This window comes from Medicago truncatula, chromosome 3 (genome assembly GCF_003473485.1).
Source record: "Medicago truncatula cultivar Jemalong A17 chromosome 3, MtrunA17r5.0-ANR, whole genome shotgun sequence".
NCBI classification, from domain to species: domain Eukaryota; kingdom Viridiplantae; phylum Streptophyta; class Magnoliopsida; order Fabales; family Fabaceae; genus Medicago; species Medicago truncatula.
The window spans coordinates 2,086,044-2,104,265 of record NC_053044.1 but is presented as its reverse complement, the minus strand read 5'-3'; the positions used below and the strand labels follow the sequence as shown (position 1 = coordinate 2,104,265).

Here is an 18,222-nt window from a genome sequence, read left to right as displayed (position 1 = left end):
TTTTTAAAATGATTGTAATTTTGAAATAAAATTTTTGAAAAAAATTATTTGAATTTTTTCTAAATTGGTATCCAGATTTTTTAAATTTAAAATATTTTCCAATTTTTTTTTTGTAGAAAAAAATTTTAAAACTTTTTTTCGAAAAAAAATCTGACATTTTTTTTAAAATTTTGAATTTTTGCTTTTTGTGTATTTTGAAAATTAAATTTCAGAATTTTTTAAAATCTTTTTAATTTCAAAAAAAATATAATTATCAAAAATCGATTTTGGCTAATTATTAGAAAATATATTCCGAAAAAGTTCAAATTTTTCTTTCGAAATTAAAAGTAATTTTCCAGATTTTATTTTAAAAAAAAATCCTGAATTTTTTTAGAATTTTTTTATTTTTGAAAATTAATTTTAATTTATTTCTAAATTAATATAAATGAATTTATATTATATTTTGACTTTTTAAAAATTAAATTTCAGATACTTAAGTGTTGGTGATACACGGTAAGATATGATGAACTTCCTTTATTCAATGGTCTACTTTTTTAGGGATTTAAAATTAATAAAATAGGACCAAATTGATGATGAAAACAAAGATAAGGACCAAATTGAAACATTTAATAATTAAGGGACCTAACTGAGAAATTAAAATAAATTAAGGGACCGGGGGATGTATTAAGCCTTTTTATTTTTTGACAAAGAAAAAATAAATTATTGGATTCCTATTAGACGACAATATAAAAATATTTTATATATGTCAGGGGCATAACTATTACACTTTTTAAATATTTCCAAAAGTCTTTAAAAAAAACATTTCAAAAGTATTTTGAACAAAAAAATATCTTTAAATATTAAAATTTGGTTATATATATAACTATATTTACCTAGTCTTTTTTTTATTTTTTTATTTTTATGAAAATTTATATAATCAATTCGATCTTTTTTTTCGTAGTATTACAAAGTAACGAGACAAAAAGATAAAGAAATAAAAAGGAGAGCCAAAATTAAGTTGCAACAAGCTTAATTAATTTGGTCTAATATAAGTAAAAATATATTCATATTTGAATTTCTTTAGGCAGTTTTAAATATAAGCAATTCTTTTCATAAATTTTTTTGACAAATCTTTTCATAAAATTATAAACAAAGTATATCAAAAGATTAAACTCAATTAGAAATAATAATATGAGATGACACATGACCAATTTATTTTTGCCCTTAGTTTTCATCAAAAACAAAAACACGTTTTTTCTGGTACTGCATTTGTGAGAATTCTTCATTGTTGTTAACAACAAGCTTCAACGAATTGCTACTTCGATTCAAACTCAGAACTTAGCAAGTGATTGCAACAAACACTAAATTTTCATCATTTACACAAAGATCCATTAGAATTTCAATCCCCTCCTTTTTTTCAATCTTCACATTCATTCATCAATTTCGATTTTTTATAACAAAGTTTCGAAATTTGATGAATTTAACAACTGGGTTTTGAAATTGAAGCGATTTCATTGATGGGTTTTTGAGTAATCTCGAAAATAAAGTTTTCCAATGCCGGAAAACGATCAACTTCGTCTTCTAGGTGCATCAGAAGATGCTGAACGAGACATTGAAGCTCATGGATCGGAACACATCGCTGGAGTTAATGGCGGTGGCGGTGGTGGTAGTGGGAGTGGTAAAGGGTTGAGAGATATGTTGAAATTATCAGGTCATCATCGACATAGTTTTAAGCGTTTCGAGAGAGAAAGAGAAAGAGAAAGAGATCGTGTTGTTGATAGTAATAATGTGCGTGATTCTTCTCACTCTGAGTTTGATCTTCATTCGTTTGATTCTTCTGGTGATGTTCTTGCTGATAGTGCACCTCCTGAATGGGCTTTGTTGCTCCTTGGTTGTCTCCTTGGTCTTGCCACTGGTCTTCTTGTTGCTGTTTTCAATAAAGGGGTTTGTCTATTTTCAATCTTTGATAATGTTTTGTTTTTTGGGTTTTTATGTAGAACAATTTTAGTTTTGTTTGTTTTTGTGTTGAAAATTAATGTTTGAATGGTGATCTCAATGGATAGTAGCAAAAGCAAAGTAGGATATATGGTGTTAGGAGAAACTGTTATTAGTTAGTTATACTCTCGATGATCTAGATCTATGAAGCTTCAAGCATAGGCACAGATACCGGATATGACAGTAACATATAGACATCGGTAGAAATTTGAAAATTAGTGTGTCTGAATGTTGATCTCAATGGAAAGGAGCAAAACAAACTAGGACATGGTGATACGAGAAACTGTTACTAGTTAGTTTTACCCTCAATGATCTAGATCTATGAAGCACAAAAATGGACACTTAGCACGACAGACATATGAACATGCGTCAATTTTGTGTCGGTGTTGAACATCGGACACACCTTCAATCAGAAGCGTCAGTGCTATATAGATCCATATCTCATTTATAGTTTGTGTATTTGTGAATTTGATCAGATGTCATGTGTTCATGCTGCTTGTGGCATAAGAGGCCATAGGTCCAAAATCCAAGAAACAACATCTCTGTTTTATGGGTTTTTGACATGTTTATGTGATTTGTATGTAGATTAAGGTCAGTTTTGTTTGTTGTTGTGTTGAAACTTAATGTGTCTGAATGTTGATCTCAATGGATATAAGAGAAAAGCAAACTAGGATATGGTGTTAGGTGAAACGGTTACTAGTTAATTATATTATCAAGGATACGTTTGGATTGGCTTATTTTAGAGCTTATGCTAAACAGCTTATGTAAATAAATAAACTTTTATGTATTATTTATAATCTTGTAAAGGTGGTTTATGAAAAAATAGTTTATGAAGATACAATTATTTTTCATAAGCTCAATCCAAACGAAGACCAAGTCTTAATGATCTAGATCTATAAAGCACAGTCACGGACACTAGACACATAAAACACCGGTAATAATTTGAAAAAAAACGGAACTGACCGAATGTAATCATATCTATCCAGACATGCCTCTAATCAGAAATGTAAGTGCTACATAGATCCATATCCCGTTTAAAGTTTGTGAATTTGATCCGATGCCATGTATTCATGCTGCTTGTGACTTAAGAGGTCACAGGTTCAAAATCCAAGAAACAACGTTTCTGTTTTTGGGGGTAAAGCTTCATACATTTACCCTCATCAGATTCCACCTGATGAGGGTTTGTGCATTGGGCTTCGTGTAGTACTTTAGGAGTGCATACGACTTTCTCTAATGTTGAATCTTATAAGTCAGAAGTAAGGATTCCTTCGATTAATAAAAAGTGGGGATGGTTTGGTAACTAGATGACTGAAAACTTAAGTGTATGAATTCTTTGACAGATTAGAATGTGAACTTGCTGAACATGTATTTTTTTGCCTTTGTGACTTGTAGTTAGCTTTGATACTGTTTGGCAGTTTTCTCCTTGTCATTTGGCTTTTATGTAATATACCTGTGCTCTGTGTCCAGTCTGTCTATATTGCAAACGTCGAGAATGAGTATGACACACTAGATCTCTGGCATGTCTACTTTGCGTGATTTATTAATAGAACTGGTTGAAACTATCGCAGGTTCTGTCTTACCTACTGATCTTGTATAGTCAATTTTCTCATCTAGGTGCATGTAATACATGAATGGGTATGGGCTGGTACTCCGAATGAGGGTGCTGCCTGGCTTCGTTTGCAGAGATTGGGTGATACATGGCATAGAATCCTTTTGATACCTGTAACCGGAGGAGTCATGGTTGGCATGATGTGTGGTTTACTAGAAATATTGGATCAAATAAAGCAGGCAAGTTATTCCCCTCAAAGACAAGGTTTTGACTTGCTTGCAGGAATCTATCCAACGGTAAAGGCTATTCAAGCTGCAGTTACTTTAGGTACTGGCTGTTCATTGGGTCCTGAAGGTCCTAGTGTTGATATCGGAAAGTCGTGCGCCAATGGATTCTCATTAATGATGGAAAACAATAGAGAAAGAAAAATAGCACTTGTTGCAGCTGGTGCAGCAGCTGGAATTTCTTCAGGTAGCTTAGCAATCTTATTGAATCACTATTTAAAACTCATTTCGACATATATTCTAATGTTCTGGTCATTTAAGGTTCCTTGGAACTTTTTAATGATGAAGGCATAAAAATTTTCGTGGCCTTGTGCTGCATTGTCAAGCATAGGGCTTGGGTCATTATACCTGCTTGAGTTTGTACTCATGCAAGGGAAGCTTAATGATGATTCCCATTAGATTATTTTAGGTCTAGGCATTCATTGAGAAGGGTCTTTTGACTCTTTTTCTTTTCTAAATGTGATATTGTTTGGGTTTTTTTATGTTTGACTTTTTTGGTTACCTGATTGATGCAATGCCATCGTAATTTAACTGTTAGGGTTTGAGCTTTTGAAAAATTGGCATCTTTTGCTATATAGCAGGTTCCAATATTGATTAATACTATGAAAGTCAAACTTTGTTTGAGTTTAAAAATGATATGTCTGTGAAAATTGAATCCATGAACATTCTTCCAAGCTCTGGCTTCTAGCTTTACTAGAGAATTACATCAAACTTGTGTTTCCTTTCTGATTTTGGTTGGTTTCGGAGTACAGTTTTATTTTGTGGATTTCTAAATGTTGATTGTTTTAGCTTTGCATTTTTCTTTCTTCAGGCTTCAATGCAGCAGTTGCAGGCTGTTTTTTCGCTATTGAAACTGTGCTGAGGCCTCTTCGTGCGGAGAATTCTCCTCCATTTACAACTGCCATGATTATACTGGCTTCTGTTATTTCATCAACTGTATCAAATGTCTTACAGGGATCCCAATCAGCTTTTACAGTGCCCGAGTACGAGTTGAAATCTGCTGCTGGTACTATTCTTTAACATTGCTGCACTTTTTGAGTATGGTTCAGGATAGTCTTCATATATGCCTTTGTGAATTTGTGACATGCTTTTTCCTTTTTCTTTTATTTGTAAAAACAAATCTGTCTCAAATCCGTCCTACAGTGTTGTTATCACTCGAGTAAAACATCTCTATCATCACCTTTAAGACTTAAGATTTAGGTAAATCTTTCTATGTCCAAATAATTGAAATTGCACAATCCAGGGATGGTATAATAATCTCGTAAGTGAAGCATGCTGTAGACATACTTGAAGAAGTAGGTTTGGTGTCCAAATAATTGAAATTGCACAATCCAGGGATGGTATAATAATCTCGTAAGTGAAGCATGCTGTAGACATACTTGAGGAAGTAGGTTTGGTAAATGGAAATCCTATTTACACTTGTATAGGTCTTATCGTCAGACTTCTATAAGATCAGCGGAAGCCAATACCAAAATTAGTAATATAAAGAAGAATGGTTGTAAAACTAAAGTACTGCACATTTATTTGTCCAATTTATCCCTTTTGGGATGCTATGATCTGTATCTTGGAATATGTTAAAAAAGTTCTAGGAAAAGGGGTTGAATAACCGTGTCTTCGAAAAGAGTTATAGGAAAAGGTGTTGAAAATATTCTATGATCTGTATATTTTGTATAATTCATACAACATGGAAAATGTGTGGGTCCATATGAAGATAAATGAGATACTCAGATTGTTGAATACTCAAATGTCGATTGGGAGCGTTCTCTTGCTAATTAGCGATTTACCTCTAGGTATTTTATGTTCATAGGAGGTAACATATTATATTAGAAATTTAAGAAACATAATGTCATTGTAAGATCAAGTACCAGAACACTTAGCCATGACATCCACCACTTGTGAACCTTTTGGTTAAAGCAAATGCTTAAGGATCTTCAATTCAAGAAGATCATGCAAATGACACTTGTTCAAGCAAGTTGCATTTTATTTTGTCCCCAATCGTGTGCTTGAGAAGACCAAACACATTGAGGCTCATTGTCACATCATTAGAGGAAACATCTCCACTTCGGAGATATCACCGGCCTATATTTATTTATTTTTTATGAGTTATTATCGCTAATTTTGTCACCTCATATAGGGTGTATTTGTTTTAGCTATATAAAAAAAAAGATTGTGTTAGAAAAATCTAGAGATTTATAAAAAATCTGAAGCTATTTGTGTTTGGTTACTACTATCAAGTGTTACCTCCTTGTTTTATCTCAGGAAAACTGAATGATGTATATTTATTTTTTACTTTTGCCCCACTGTCTTCTAAATTTTTATTCAAATCCCAATGCACCTAATAGCCATGTTCTATATCTGAAACTTTATTTGCTCCAAATAATCTATTTTAATATAGAAAGGCATAAGAGATAGTCAACTGTAATTAAGCTCTGTTGTCAACCAGTGTTGTCAAGCAGCGGCGCTATAGGACATCATATTGATGACGCTATCCTTGTTTCACTAATATGACATTAAGGGCCGCTATTCCAGTTTCTGCTAGCTGATGTAGCGCAACAGGAGAAAAAAAAGAGCATTTTAGGATTTTATAAAATATTAAAACTGAAGAATCTGTATGCGTCAAATAGGGCCTATTTTTAAAATAGAAAAACTTATGAGTCAATGAGTATTACTCCTATATTCATCGTAATATGTAAACCATTCATATGTAAGCTATGCTTTGCCTCCATTCTCTTTTTTTTTTATTTGTCTGCAGCGTACCTTTTTATATATAAAATTGACTTAGTTCAGCCGCTACATGGCTTCCGCTTTCATATAGCAGATTTTTGGTGTTCTGCTATTTTCCGCAGGGCACTAATTGATAACATTGTTGTTAACAAAAGTTTATGGGACCCTATTTAAACTTGATCCACTTTATGTTTTTCAACGAAAGAAGCCTTACCATACACATGTTGTCTGATATTTCATCATAATGTTGCATGCAGAGCTACCTTTATACCTGATATTAGGAATGCTGTGCGGCGTTGTAAGCGTGGCAATGACTCGTTTGGTTGCTTGGTTCACCAAATTTTTTGATTATATCCAGGAGAAATTCGGCCTTCCTACTGTAGTCTGCCCTGCCATAGGTGGTTTAGGAGCTGGGATCATTGCCCTTAAATATCCTGGAATATTATACTGGGGTTTCACAAATGTGGAAGAAATTCTACGTACCGGAAAGAGTGCTTCTGCTCCTGGAATATGGCTTCTAACTCAATTAGCAGGTGCTAAGGTTATTGCCACAGCTCTTTGCAAGGGCTCTGGGCTTGTAGGTGGTCTTTATGCTCCGAGTTTAATGATTGGTGCTGCAGTTGGTGCTGTGTTTGGAGGCTTTGCTGCAGAAGTTATCAATTCAGCAATTCCTGGAAATGCTGCTGTTGCACAACCCCAGGCTTATGCTCTGGTAAGCCGACTTTACTCTGTGTGAAGCATTGTGTTGTCAATTGTAGCTCGTGGAAAATAGCGGTTTGTTCAAATTCTGCTACACTACTGTGCTATAGTGCTGCTTTAGCCACTATTGAACTACAATTTGTACTATATCATGTATTGTAGAACAGTAGCGGTTTGCTAAAATTCTGCTATTCTATAGCACTGTTATAGCCACTTTTTGACAACACTGCTGTGAAGTATGTCAGTTGTAGGAATGTCACTGTCGACATCAAGGCTGATTTGGTTGCTGTAAATTCAGATAGTTTAAAAAGTTAATTTAACTTGTGCAGGTTGGAATGGCTGCTACACTAGCATCTGTTTGTTCTGTTCCTTTGACTTCAGTTCTACTTCTGTTTGAGCTCACAAAAGATTATAGAATACTGCTTCCTCTCATGGTAATCAATAAAATTCTCTATTTTTTTTTTGCTCAGTTTTGATTTGTTTATTGTTTCACTGTTCTACTAGTTCATATGAATGACAGGACTAACAAAATGAGTCCTGACATGGTTCCTTTGTGTCATTGATGGTTACCATATCTTTTTACTGACGTTAAAGTTTCTTATGTTTAATTAATATTTTCAACTTATATATTGGCGAAATTTCTCAGGGGGCTGTTGGGTTGGCCATTTGGGTTCCCTCAGTGACGAATCAGGGGAAGGAGAGTGATCCACCTGGTAAAAGAAATTTGGCGAGAGGATATTCCTCAGTTTCAAATAATGAAGATGATGATGGGAATGGTTTAGAACTCTGCATTGTTGGAGATGGTTCCGAGCTTGAAGAAATTGATGAAGAACTATTTCTGGACAAACTTAAGGTTGAGATAGCATTTTTGTTTTTCCTCCTGATCATCAACATCTTCTATCTTTTGTTGTTAAGACTGTTTGTATAAATAGCTTAATTAAGTGCTTCTAACATAAACGCTTATCATATAAGTTCTTATGATTAGCTAATTCTATAACATAATAAAATAAAGTCATTGTTTTCATATAACCTATTAGCTATCTGTATAAGCTATCTCGGAGAGCTAATGGAAATAAGCTGAAAACAACTTAAGGATGTGTCATTAGCTATTTCCATAAGCTCTCCCAAATACACTCACTTGAGCTTATGTCAATAGATAAGTTCAAATAAGTCAATCCAAACATACCTAATTTCTCAATGTCATTGTTCCTCTTGTCAGGTTTCTCAGGCCATGTCGAAATACTATCTGAAGGTTCCATCATCTGTAACCCTCAAAGATGCAATCAAAATCATGCATGACAGCCAGCAAAACTGTGTGCTGGTAGTTGACGAAGATGATTTTCTTGAAGGGATATTAACATATGGTGACATTAGAAGGTGTCGATCCGAGAAGTCTAATGAGACTTCTAAGAGTGACTCAGATCCTTTGGATGTATGTAGAAAATGCCCCTGGTCTTTATATATTTGAAGAGTGTCTGTTTGCAAATTATTTCTGAGAAATTTATGAGAATATGACAGAAAAAGATGATGAAAGGAAATGTTTTCTACATACCAATTATTATTTATAGAACTTGAAATTGTCATTAATTTAATCTTAGGAATCTTATTTAAACTGTCTATACTTCCTTTTTACTGTCAGTTTTTTCTAATAATAATAATAATAATTTATATTTAATATTTGACAGGTGAACACATTGCTTGTTTCCTCTGTTTGTACTCGAGGAATGAGCTATCGTGGACGAGCACGTGGACTTTTAACTTGTTATCCAAATACTAATTTGGCCATGGCCAGAGAGTTGATGGAGGCCAAGGGCGTTAAGCAATTACCGGTAGTTAAACGCGGCGGAAGTCACAATAGAGAGAGGAAGCGAAGAATTGTCGGTCTCCTTCATTATGACGAACTATGGCACTGTCTCAGGTTTTCCCTTAAATCTAAGACTTAATCTATAGTAAAAGATCTGCCTGCACCTCCTTGAAATTTTCAACCCATTTGTTATGGCTCTTTAAAAAAATATAACCACTTTTAAGAGTTTTTCATCTCTTTGTTACAATGTTTTAAAAAAAAAAAAAAAATGAGAGTGAGTATCTAAAATATTATTAAAAATCGAGTACAATAGAAGCCTTGTTGAGTATAGAATCTTACAGATCTCTATAAAATTTTGTAAGCATGTAAGGACTTCTTTGTAAGTAAAGAGTCATAAACTTATTTTAATTGAAAAAATCTTGCAAGTATAAAGTTAATCCAAACTGAGCATAATTCTTTCCATTCATATTACTGTTTTTGGACATCAACTCTTGGTTCAAGCTTGATGATATTTATGTTAATGTGCAGGAAAGAGATTAACCACAGAAAGTTAGATTATCAAAGTAGGACAGAAAACATTTTGACAAATGGGCATTAACTCTTGGTTCAAGCTTGGTTGCCCTTACAAAAGAAATAGTGAGTTTGTAGCAACAAAGCTTCAATTGTTGCTTTTAAATGTGAGACCATATATCACTTCTTGTATATTTTTAATACCACAAGAGTGGTTATTTGATAAGGAAGAAAAATATTTCCAACCCCAACACGTTAAGAATCAATGATTCTTATAATCACATCCTCATATTCTTTTGCATAATTTAGGGCATTACAGCTTGTAAAGTAAACTCCATAAGAAGCAGAATATTACTAAATACAGTGGGAAATAGAAATAGGGTAAAATCCCAGAAATTGCACTATGCTTCTTTCTTGTCCTATGCTTCTTGGTTCTTTAGGTAAATTTATTCTTTTCTCCTGCATTTATAGGCAAAGATATTGAAATTTTGTTGGATACTGTGAGAAAAATATGCTTTACATAATTACATTGTATACTAATTTTATTTTTTTGAAAATATTGTTGTCCATGACCCATATTGTGAGTTTGCACCAATTGTTTATATAATAGGTGATTTCATTTGGTATGTTCCCATTTGATGCCACACTGGTAATAAATAATTTAAGAAAACAAAGGTGATTGTATAAATTCTTCTTAACACATTTTTGAAATATAAGGTGAGGCTAAAATTTATATTTATATTTAAAATTTATATAACTACATTGTTTTTAAGATTATTATAAATATTTATCAAATACCAGGGGCAAGCCTCTTTGGGTGTGTTTGTAAATGTATCAAGTCATTTGAACATTTTAGGGAAATGGGTGAATAATGTGTACTCTTGAGTGAAAATAACTTTTACACATAATATACATATTTTTCAACGTTCTTATTACAAATATTTGTCATGCCTTGTTTTCAAGAAAATATGTTTGAAGAGTGTGTAATCTACTACTACTAATATAAAAAAAAGGTTAAATTGTATTTTTAGTCCCTTAACTATTTAATTAATATCGCTTTGGTCCCTTAATTAAAATTTGATTTATTTTGGTATCTTAACTTTCTCTTCTTACACATTTTAGTCTTTTCTGTTAGTTTTAATTCAAACACGTTAAATTTTCTTCATCTTCTTCTCCTCTTCTTCATCTTCATATTATCTCTATCAACTTTCAACAACAAAAATTCGAGAAGAAAATGAAGAAAACCTAACGTTTTTGAATCAAAACTAATGGAAAGGACCAAAATGTGTAAGAAGAGAAAGTTAAGATATCAAAATAAATCAAATTTTATTTAAGGGACCAGAGCGATACTAATTAAATATAGTTAAGGGATTAAAAACATAATTTAGAAAAAAAATAAATTAGTAACCAAATAAACTAATATAACAAAATTAATGTCCATCATTTTGTCTAAAATGTCATCGGTTAATCTTAACTAATTTGGAGGACTACATGAGATTATTTTGCAAATCTTCATTCAAGTGGTTGCCTTTTTTATTTTATTTTATTTTATTTTATTTATGATAGCGAAAGTTTGAACCCCAAACCTTGCATATATTATGCATTGTCTCTACCAACTGAGTTAAGTTCACGAGAACTTTCAAACGGTTGTTTAATATTAAACATTATTTTCAGCCTATTTTTCTCTCCATTATTTTGTCACACAAAAATATTTAACAATAATTATTCAATGATTAAATAATATAAACAGACATATATCATTTCCCTTTTGAAATTAAGCAATAGTTTTTAAAATTTTATCACATTAACATATAAAACAAACGTGAATATCATTGGTATTTTAGAGCACCCACTACGCCATGAAAACTTTCTCCAAAGCTGATAAAATATACAAAATATAGCGTCTTTATTTTAAGTTTACTAAATTTATTCATAAAAATAACATATCTCTTGAAATCTAAAAATAGGGAGATTAATATGTAGTTTTTAGTAAAATTATTTTATCTTTATGAGAACTTTATTCTCATGAAAACTTCTTTGAAAAACATTTTCTATTTCCAAAAATATAGACTTATATATTCCTATAATTTTATTCTTTGAAATCTACAAATATAATAATATGTAACAAACGCCACTTTTTTTTTTGTCTAATAATCTAATGGCTAAAACTCACATAATTAAATGTGAAAAAGTGTACATAAATTATGCAATATCTCTACCAACTGAGCTTTTAGATACAAAGAAACAAGGCTTTAGTTCACAAGCGGGGAAGCTGGTCTAATGTGGCTAAACTATAGTCCACATATTTAATATCACTTGGAGTAGAAACAACCAAGCACAACATTGGATTTTCTTTTACCTACCTTCAATAATTCCACTCTTAGAGTATCCAATTTCTACTCCACCCCATCACTCACTCATACCAAAAACAAAAACAAAAACTAAAAATGGAAGAAACAACAACAATAGTAATGTATCCAGCACCAGGTATAGGCCACATAATTTCAATGGTAGAATTAGCCAAACTCATCATTCATCATCATCATCACCAACACTTCTCCATCACTATCCTTCTCACCACCGGCCTCATGGATCATCCATCCATTGATTCTTACATTAACCGTATCTCAACTTCCCACCCTTCCATCATCTTCCACCGTCTCCCTTCCATCACCGTTAACCACACCACCACCCAAAGCAGAGCCGCCACCGCATTCCATTTCATCAAATCAAACACCGTCAACGTCCAATCAAAACTCCGTCAAATCACCCAAACCTCTGTTATCAAAGCCTTCATCATCGATCTCTTCTGTACTTCCGCCATGGAAACAGCTTCCTCCATGCTAATACCAGTTTACTATTTCTTCACATCCGGTGCTGCTGTACTTTCTCTGTATTCCTACTTCCCCAAAATCCACACGGAAACAACCATATCGTTTAAGGATATGGTTGGAGTTGAGATTGCTGCACCCGGGAATGCGGCTTTGAGTGCGGTGTTGATGCCGGAGCCGGTGCTTGATAGAGATGATCCTGCTTATTGGGATATGTTGTATTTCTGTGAGCATCTTTCAAAGTCGAAGGGGATTGTGGTTAATACTTTTCGTGAATTGGAAGTTCTGGCGGTTAAGGTGGTTGAAGATGGTGCATGTTTTCCGGATGTTGAAGGAAGTTCGCCGCCGCCAGTTTACTGTATTGGACCGTTGATTGCTGATGCTCAACAACCAGGTCAGTTCATTTGACTGCTTTGTGTGTTTAGTTCTGCCTTGATTTTGAGGATGGTGCATGTTTTGACTGCTATGGATGTAGATTGATTTATGTTTAGATGCATTTATGTAAGAGCGAGTTGAAGATTTAATTTAAGTGTAAAAATCAATTCTAGAATCAAATGCACTAGATAGTTAGAATTAATTCTGGAAACAAAATCAGTCAAACATGTCAAAATCAATTATAGACCTATAGAATCAATTTTTGGCTTTTCCAAAAGTAGAACGGAACATACTATGGGCCCGTTTGTTATAGCTTTTTTCAAAATAGATTTTTGGTAGTGTAATGTGATTTTGTTATAATTTTCAAGGAAAGCTTCAAATGAAAAATCTATTTGAATAGTTGACCTTCATGAACGGTGAACAATGAATATGCGAATCTTTTTTGCCTAAATAGGTGGGTTTATTAGTTTACAGAATTACTAGAAACGCCAACAAGGCTGAAATTGAGATGGAAGCTTATGGTCCTCTTCGTCTTTACGGAGGAGATGATTACTTGATCGGTGTTTTTTCGACAAAAACCAAAATGAGTTTAGTTTTGAAGCATATATATTTGTTTTCCTTCATTTTCATTGAATTGTTGTTGTCCGGTGAAATTCTACTTCACGTCTATCGTTGTTGAAGTTTCAAATGATTTTGAAGTGTCGTTCCACTTATCAAATTGGTCTATTGTGGAATTTTCCCAAAACAATATGCATAATGAATTTTTAGAACTATCCTTTATGGGCGTGCTGCTAAATCTTGAAATTTAGATCAAGATACAATCTGAATTCAACGGACAAGATATGAATGGACGAACTAGATTGTTGCGGAGGATCTATACTTTAATATTTATGAATTTGGCACTACCAAAAATCATAGTATAGTTGGATGCAAGGATCTTTAAGAGGACGGAAGACATTCTGAAGGTTGAAGAGGCAAAGGGTGGAAACTTGTGGAGCTACTTGGTGTAGTTAGAAGCAAGGGAAAATGAAAAGGGGAATGGTGATTGATGCCTAAAGTAGCATCACCATCAATTTAGAGTCAAGATGGAGAATGTTAAGAATTGTCTCAATTGATGATTGAAGTTGGGCAAAAATCTGGTCACGATTTGTAAAAATCGGGGGACAATTTTGCTGATAAGGCTCACATAGTACTGTACGAATGGGAAAATCGGGACACGATTTTGGAAAATCGGGTCAGGACTTTTTCAGAATCTAGACCCTATATAAGGCTTCATTCTTCATGTTTTGAGTGAGGCTTCAAGAGAGAGAAACTTGGGAAATCAAATGAGTAACTTTAGGGTTGAGAGTCTTTGATTAGAGTTCTTTTGAGAAGTTATCTTGGGTTGGGAAACATTTATAAACACCTTGCTGAGTGAAAATCATTGAGTGTCTTGTTCATTGGTGATATTGGGAAAAATGGTAGTAATTAGAGTTGGTTCTTTGTGAGCTTTTAAGCTAATTTATTGTACCCATTAACTAATTGATAGTGGATTTGAGAGATCAATCTCTCCCCGAGAGTAGGTCAAGTTGGATCGAACTGGGTAAACATTTCTGGGTGTGTTTATTTCTCTTCTCTCTTTATCTTTTGCTTGTGGTTTTGTGTTTTTCACTTGTTTCCTAGATTAAATCTGGGTTTATTATTGTTATTGTTGCTTGTGGTTATTTTGATATTGGTTACTACTTTCCTTTGCTCCACACATCATAGTTTTATTGGTGTGATTTTGGGTCCGAATTCACAACAGAAATGTTGGATTGCATTTGAGATTTTCATATTGCGAAGGTGTTGTTAGGAATGCATTTCTGGATTTAGGATGAATTTATGAGTTTGGGATGAAATTTTGAGTTTGGGATGAAGTTGAGAATGAAATTTTGTGTTTTCTGGGAACCTGGATGAAGTTGCAAAAAAATTGAATTGCAAGTGTGAACTTAGAAAGAACAAGATTCGGTTACGTGCATAGATCTCTATTCAAATCATAAATAAAATGTTTTTATCCATGAATCTGTGTTTCAATTGTGGTTTTTTTTTGGATGGATTAAAAAGTTAAAAATTGTTTATAATTGAGAGTAAAAAGAGTATATTGATGAGAGCAAGTGTGGAACACGTGAAACTTATTCCTAAGGCTGTCACCACTAGGTGGCATGCAATGTTCTATATTTGCGTTTAGTAAAGTAATACTATTATATTGGATAAAGGTTGAACAGGTGAAACTTGTCTGTCTCAACCTTCAATAATTTGATTTGATTCTATTCTATATTTCTTCATCACTATATTTACTCCACTCCATCACTCACTCATGCACCAAACAAAATAAAAAATGGAAGAAACAACAATAGTAATGTATCCAGCACCAAGCATAGGCCATATAATTTCCATGGTAGAATTAGCCAAACTTCTCATTCACCACCATCAACATTTCTCCATCACCATCCTTCTCACCACCGGCTTCATGGATCACCCATCCATTGATTCTTACATTAACCGTGTCTCATCTTCCCATCCTTCAATCACGTTCCACCGTCTCCCCACCGTCGCCGTCAACCACACCACCACTCAAAGCATCGCCGCCACCGCATTTCAGTTCATCAAATCAAACGCCGTCAACATAGAAACCAAACTCCGTCAAATCATCCAAACCTCTGTTATCAAAGCCTTCATCATCGACCTCTTTTGTACCTCCGCCATGGAAACAGCTTCCGCCATGCAAATCCCTGTTTACTATTTCTTCACATCCGGTGCTGCTGTACTTTCTCTGTATTCCTACTTCCCGAAAATCCACTCCCTTACGAAGTCTTCATTTAAGGATATGGTTGGAGTTGAGATTTCTGCGCCAGGGAATATGGCGTTGAATGCGGCGTTGATGCCGGAGCCGGTGCTTGACAGAGATGATCCTGCTTATTGGGAGATGTTGTATTTTTGTGAGCATCTTTCGAAGGCTAAGGGGATTGTGGTGAATACTTTTCGTGAATTGGAGGTTGTGGCGGTCAAAGTGGTTGAAGATGGTGCGTGTTTTCCGGATGTTGAAGGAAGTTCGCCTCCGGTTTACTGTATTGGACCGTTGATTGCTGATGCTCAACAACCAGGTCAGTTCACTTGACTGCTATGTGTGCTTGGTTCTGCTCTGGTGATAATTATTGATTTTTAGTGAATTGATTCCAGTTAAAAGCGAGTTTAGGGTAAATTGGTTTATATTTGGATGTATTTAAGAGTGACTTGAACAATGAATTTATGTGTAAAATTCAATTCTAAAATCATAAGCTCGAATTTCTAGCTGGTTGGAATCAATTCTGCAAACAAAATCAACCAAACATGTCAAAATACATTTTAGACCTATAGAATTAACTTTGGCTCCTCCAAAAAGTAGAATGGAACATACACTATGTGTTATTACAAAACATCCACTTCACTTTGACTTTAGTGAACAATGAATATAGGAATCTTTTTTGCCTATAGTTGGTCTATAGAATTACTAGAAACTCTAACAACGATGATGTTGCAAATGCGAGCTTATGGCCCTCTCTGTCTTTACAGAGTAGACAGATACTTGATTGGTGTTTGTTGACAAAAAAACGAGTTGAGTTTTGAGGCAGCGATATTTGCTTTCCATTCTTTTTGTTGAATCATTACCGAGCAAGTTATCGTACCAATTGTGAGGGCAAGGATGACTGTGAAATTCTACTTCACGTCTATCCTTGTGGAAGTTTCGAATGATTTTGAAGTACCGGTTCACAGTAGACCGCTTATCAATAGAATTTGCCTCAAAAAGTATGAATAATGAATCTTAGAACACTGATCCTTTGTGGGTGTGCTGCTAAATCTTGAAATTTAGAAAGATACAGTCTGAATTCAACGGACAAGATGGGAATGTTAAAATTAGATTGTTGCGGATGATCTAAACTTTAATATTTACAAATTTGGCTCTTTTAAAGTTATTAAAATGTAAAGTAAGAAATCAAATGTCATTATTTCATAAACTTAATAATTTGTTATGATGTACTTGTAATAATCACATTTGATTTGTTAATCATTTGTTATTTTTCTTATAGCAGTTGGCTTTATTTACACTTGTGCTGTTAATTTAGTCTTCTTGAAATCAGTAAGTTTTCAATGCAGTGAAAGTAGGGGTTGGCCTTACGATGGAATCTATTAAATAAATACCCTTTAGGCCATAAAACCATTTTGTTTGCCTTATATGTCTATCTGTAATTTAAACTTATAGCGCTTCTTGTGCTGCTCTTGTTTTGTTCTTTATAATTGTAATGAAGTTATCTTGCCTATAAAAAAATAAGCATTGATGGTTTACTTGAAAATCAGATGAAGCAAGGGGCATCAAAGATTGCTTGTCATGGCTAGATAAACAACCAAGTAAAAGTGTGGTGTACTTGTGTTTTGGAAGTCGTGGATCATTCTCGATGACACAATTGAAGGAAATAGCGGAAGGGTTAGAGAGAAGTGGACACAGATTCTTATGGGTTGTGAAGAGGCCAGTACAAGAACATCTCGGAACGAAAAAAGTTTACGATACAACAGGGGAGTTTGACTTGAGTTCTATTTTGCCGAGTGGGTTTATAGAGAGAACCAAAGAGAGGGGCCTGGTGGTGAGGTCGTGGGCCCCACAAGTGGAGGTGCTGAGTCGCGAATCGATTGGTGGGTTTGTGAGTCACTGCGGCTGGAACTCGGTGCTTGAAGGAGTGGTTGCTGGAGTGCCAATGATTGCATGGCCACTCTATGCAGAGCAGCATGTTAATAGGAATGTGATGGTGGAGGATATGAAGGTGGCTGTTGCGGTGGAGCAAAGGGCAGGAGATATGTTTGTGAGTGGAGAAGAAGTGGAAAAGAGGGTGAGGGAGTTGATGGATTCTGAGAAAGGGAGAGAGATTAGGGAAAGGAGTTTGAAGTTCAAAGACATGGCTAGGGATGCACTTGGAGAATTTGGGTCATCAACAAAAGCACTTGCCAACTTGGTTCAAACTTGGAATGTAATCAGTCACTAATAACTAATACCATTGTGATTATTACTATCATCACTCATCAATTAATAGTGTAAATGTGTGATGGAACTAGATGTTTTCTGCTATTGTGCAAGATAAATTTTGCACTTTTGTTGTTGCATTGTATGATTTTGCTTCTATATTATATTAGAATTAGAATTAGAATTGTAGACTCCAATGTCCAAACTGCTCCTGCACCATTTGTCCCTGCTTGCTTTATCCTAGTTCATTTTAGGTCCTTTTTTGTTGTATTACTTTGTGCAAGGTAATTATTATATCTGTTTATAATGAAGAAAATATGGATTCCAAATTGTTCACCCTTGCTACTGAGTAATTAGTATTGGTCTTAGTTCTGATCGACTTGGTTCAATTTCACTGTGAGTGAATCTCTGGTCCTTGTCTACTTTCTGTTCATTAATCTTAAGATTGGTTGGAATTGGCT

At 34.1% G+C, this 18,222-nt stretch overlaps 2 protein-coding genes across 3 annotated transcripts; both read left to right on the top strand.

Annotated features, from left to right (window-relative positions):
• Positions 1-1,173: 1,173 nt before the first annotated feature.
• Positions 1,174-10,084, top strand: LOC25488515 (chloride channel protein CLC-f). The gene is made up of 9 exons (XM_013603386.3): positions 1,174-1,923; positions 3,589-3,994; positions 4,619-4,813; positions 6,789-7,243; positions 7,560-7,664; positions 7,877-8,083; positions 8,450-8,662; positions 8,916-9,148; positions 9,563-10,084. The coding sequence occupies exons 1-9, from the start codon at positions 1,534-1,536 to the stop codon at positions 9,630-9,632; spliced, it is 2,274 nt and encodes a 757-aa protein (XP_013458840.1). The 5' UTR covers positions 1,174-1,533; the 3' UTR covers positions 9,633-10,084.
• A 1,785-nt stretch (positions 10,085-11,869) lies between these two features.
• On the top strand, positions 11,870-18,090 carry LOC25488513 (UDP-glycosyltransferase 88F4). 2 transcript variants are annotated; one of them, XM_024779479.2, is made up of 2 exons: positions 11,870-12,769; positions 17,104-18,090. In XM_024779479.2, the coding sequence occupies exons 1-2, from the start codon at positions 11,992-11,994 to the stop codon at positions 17,781-17,783; spliced, it is 1,458 nt and encodes a 485-aa protein (XP_024635247.1). In that variant the 5' UTR covers positions 11,870-11,991; the 3' UTR covers positions 17,784-18,090. The 2 variants fall into 2 exon arrangements, with proteins under 2 accessions (XP_024635247.1, XP_013458838.1); XM_013603384.3 differs by lacking the exon at positions 11,870-12,769 and adding an exon at positions 12,784-15,872.
• The last annotated feature ends 132 nt before the right edge of the window (positions 18,091-18,222 follow it).

Coding starts and splice junctions, on each gene's coding strand:
- LOC25488515 (XM_013603386.3), top strand. CDS start 1,534: ATGCCGGAAAACGATCAACTTCGTCTTCTAGGTGCATCAGAAGATGCT. Junction 3,995..4,618: donor AGCAGCTGGAATTTCTTCAG/GTAGCTTAGCAA, acceptor TTCTTTCTTCAG/GCTTCAATGCAGCAGTTGCA. Junction 9,149..9,562: donor GAACTATGGCACTGTCTCAG/GTTTTCCCTTAA, acceptor GTTAATGTGCAG/GAAAGAGATTAACCACAGAA.
- LOC25488513 (XM_024779479.2), top strand. CDS start 11,992: ATGGAAGAAACAACAACAATAGTAATGTATCCAGCACCAGGTATAGGC. Junction 12,770..17,103: donor TGCTGATGCTCAACAACCAG/GTCAGTTCATTT, acceptor CTTGAAAATCAG/ATGAAGCAAGGGGCATCAAA.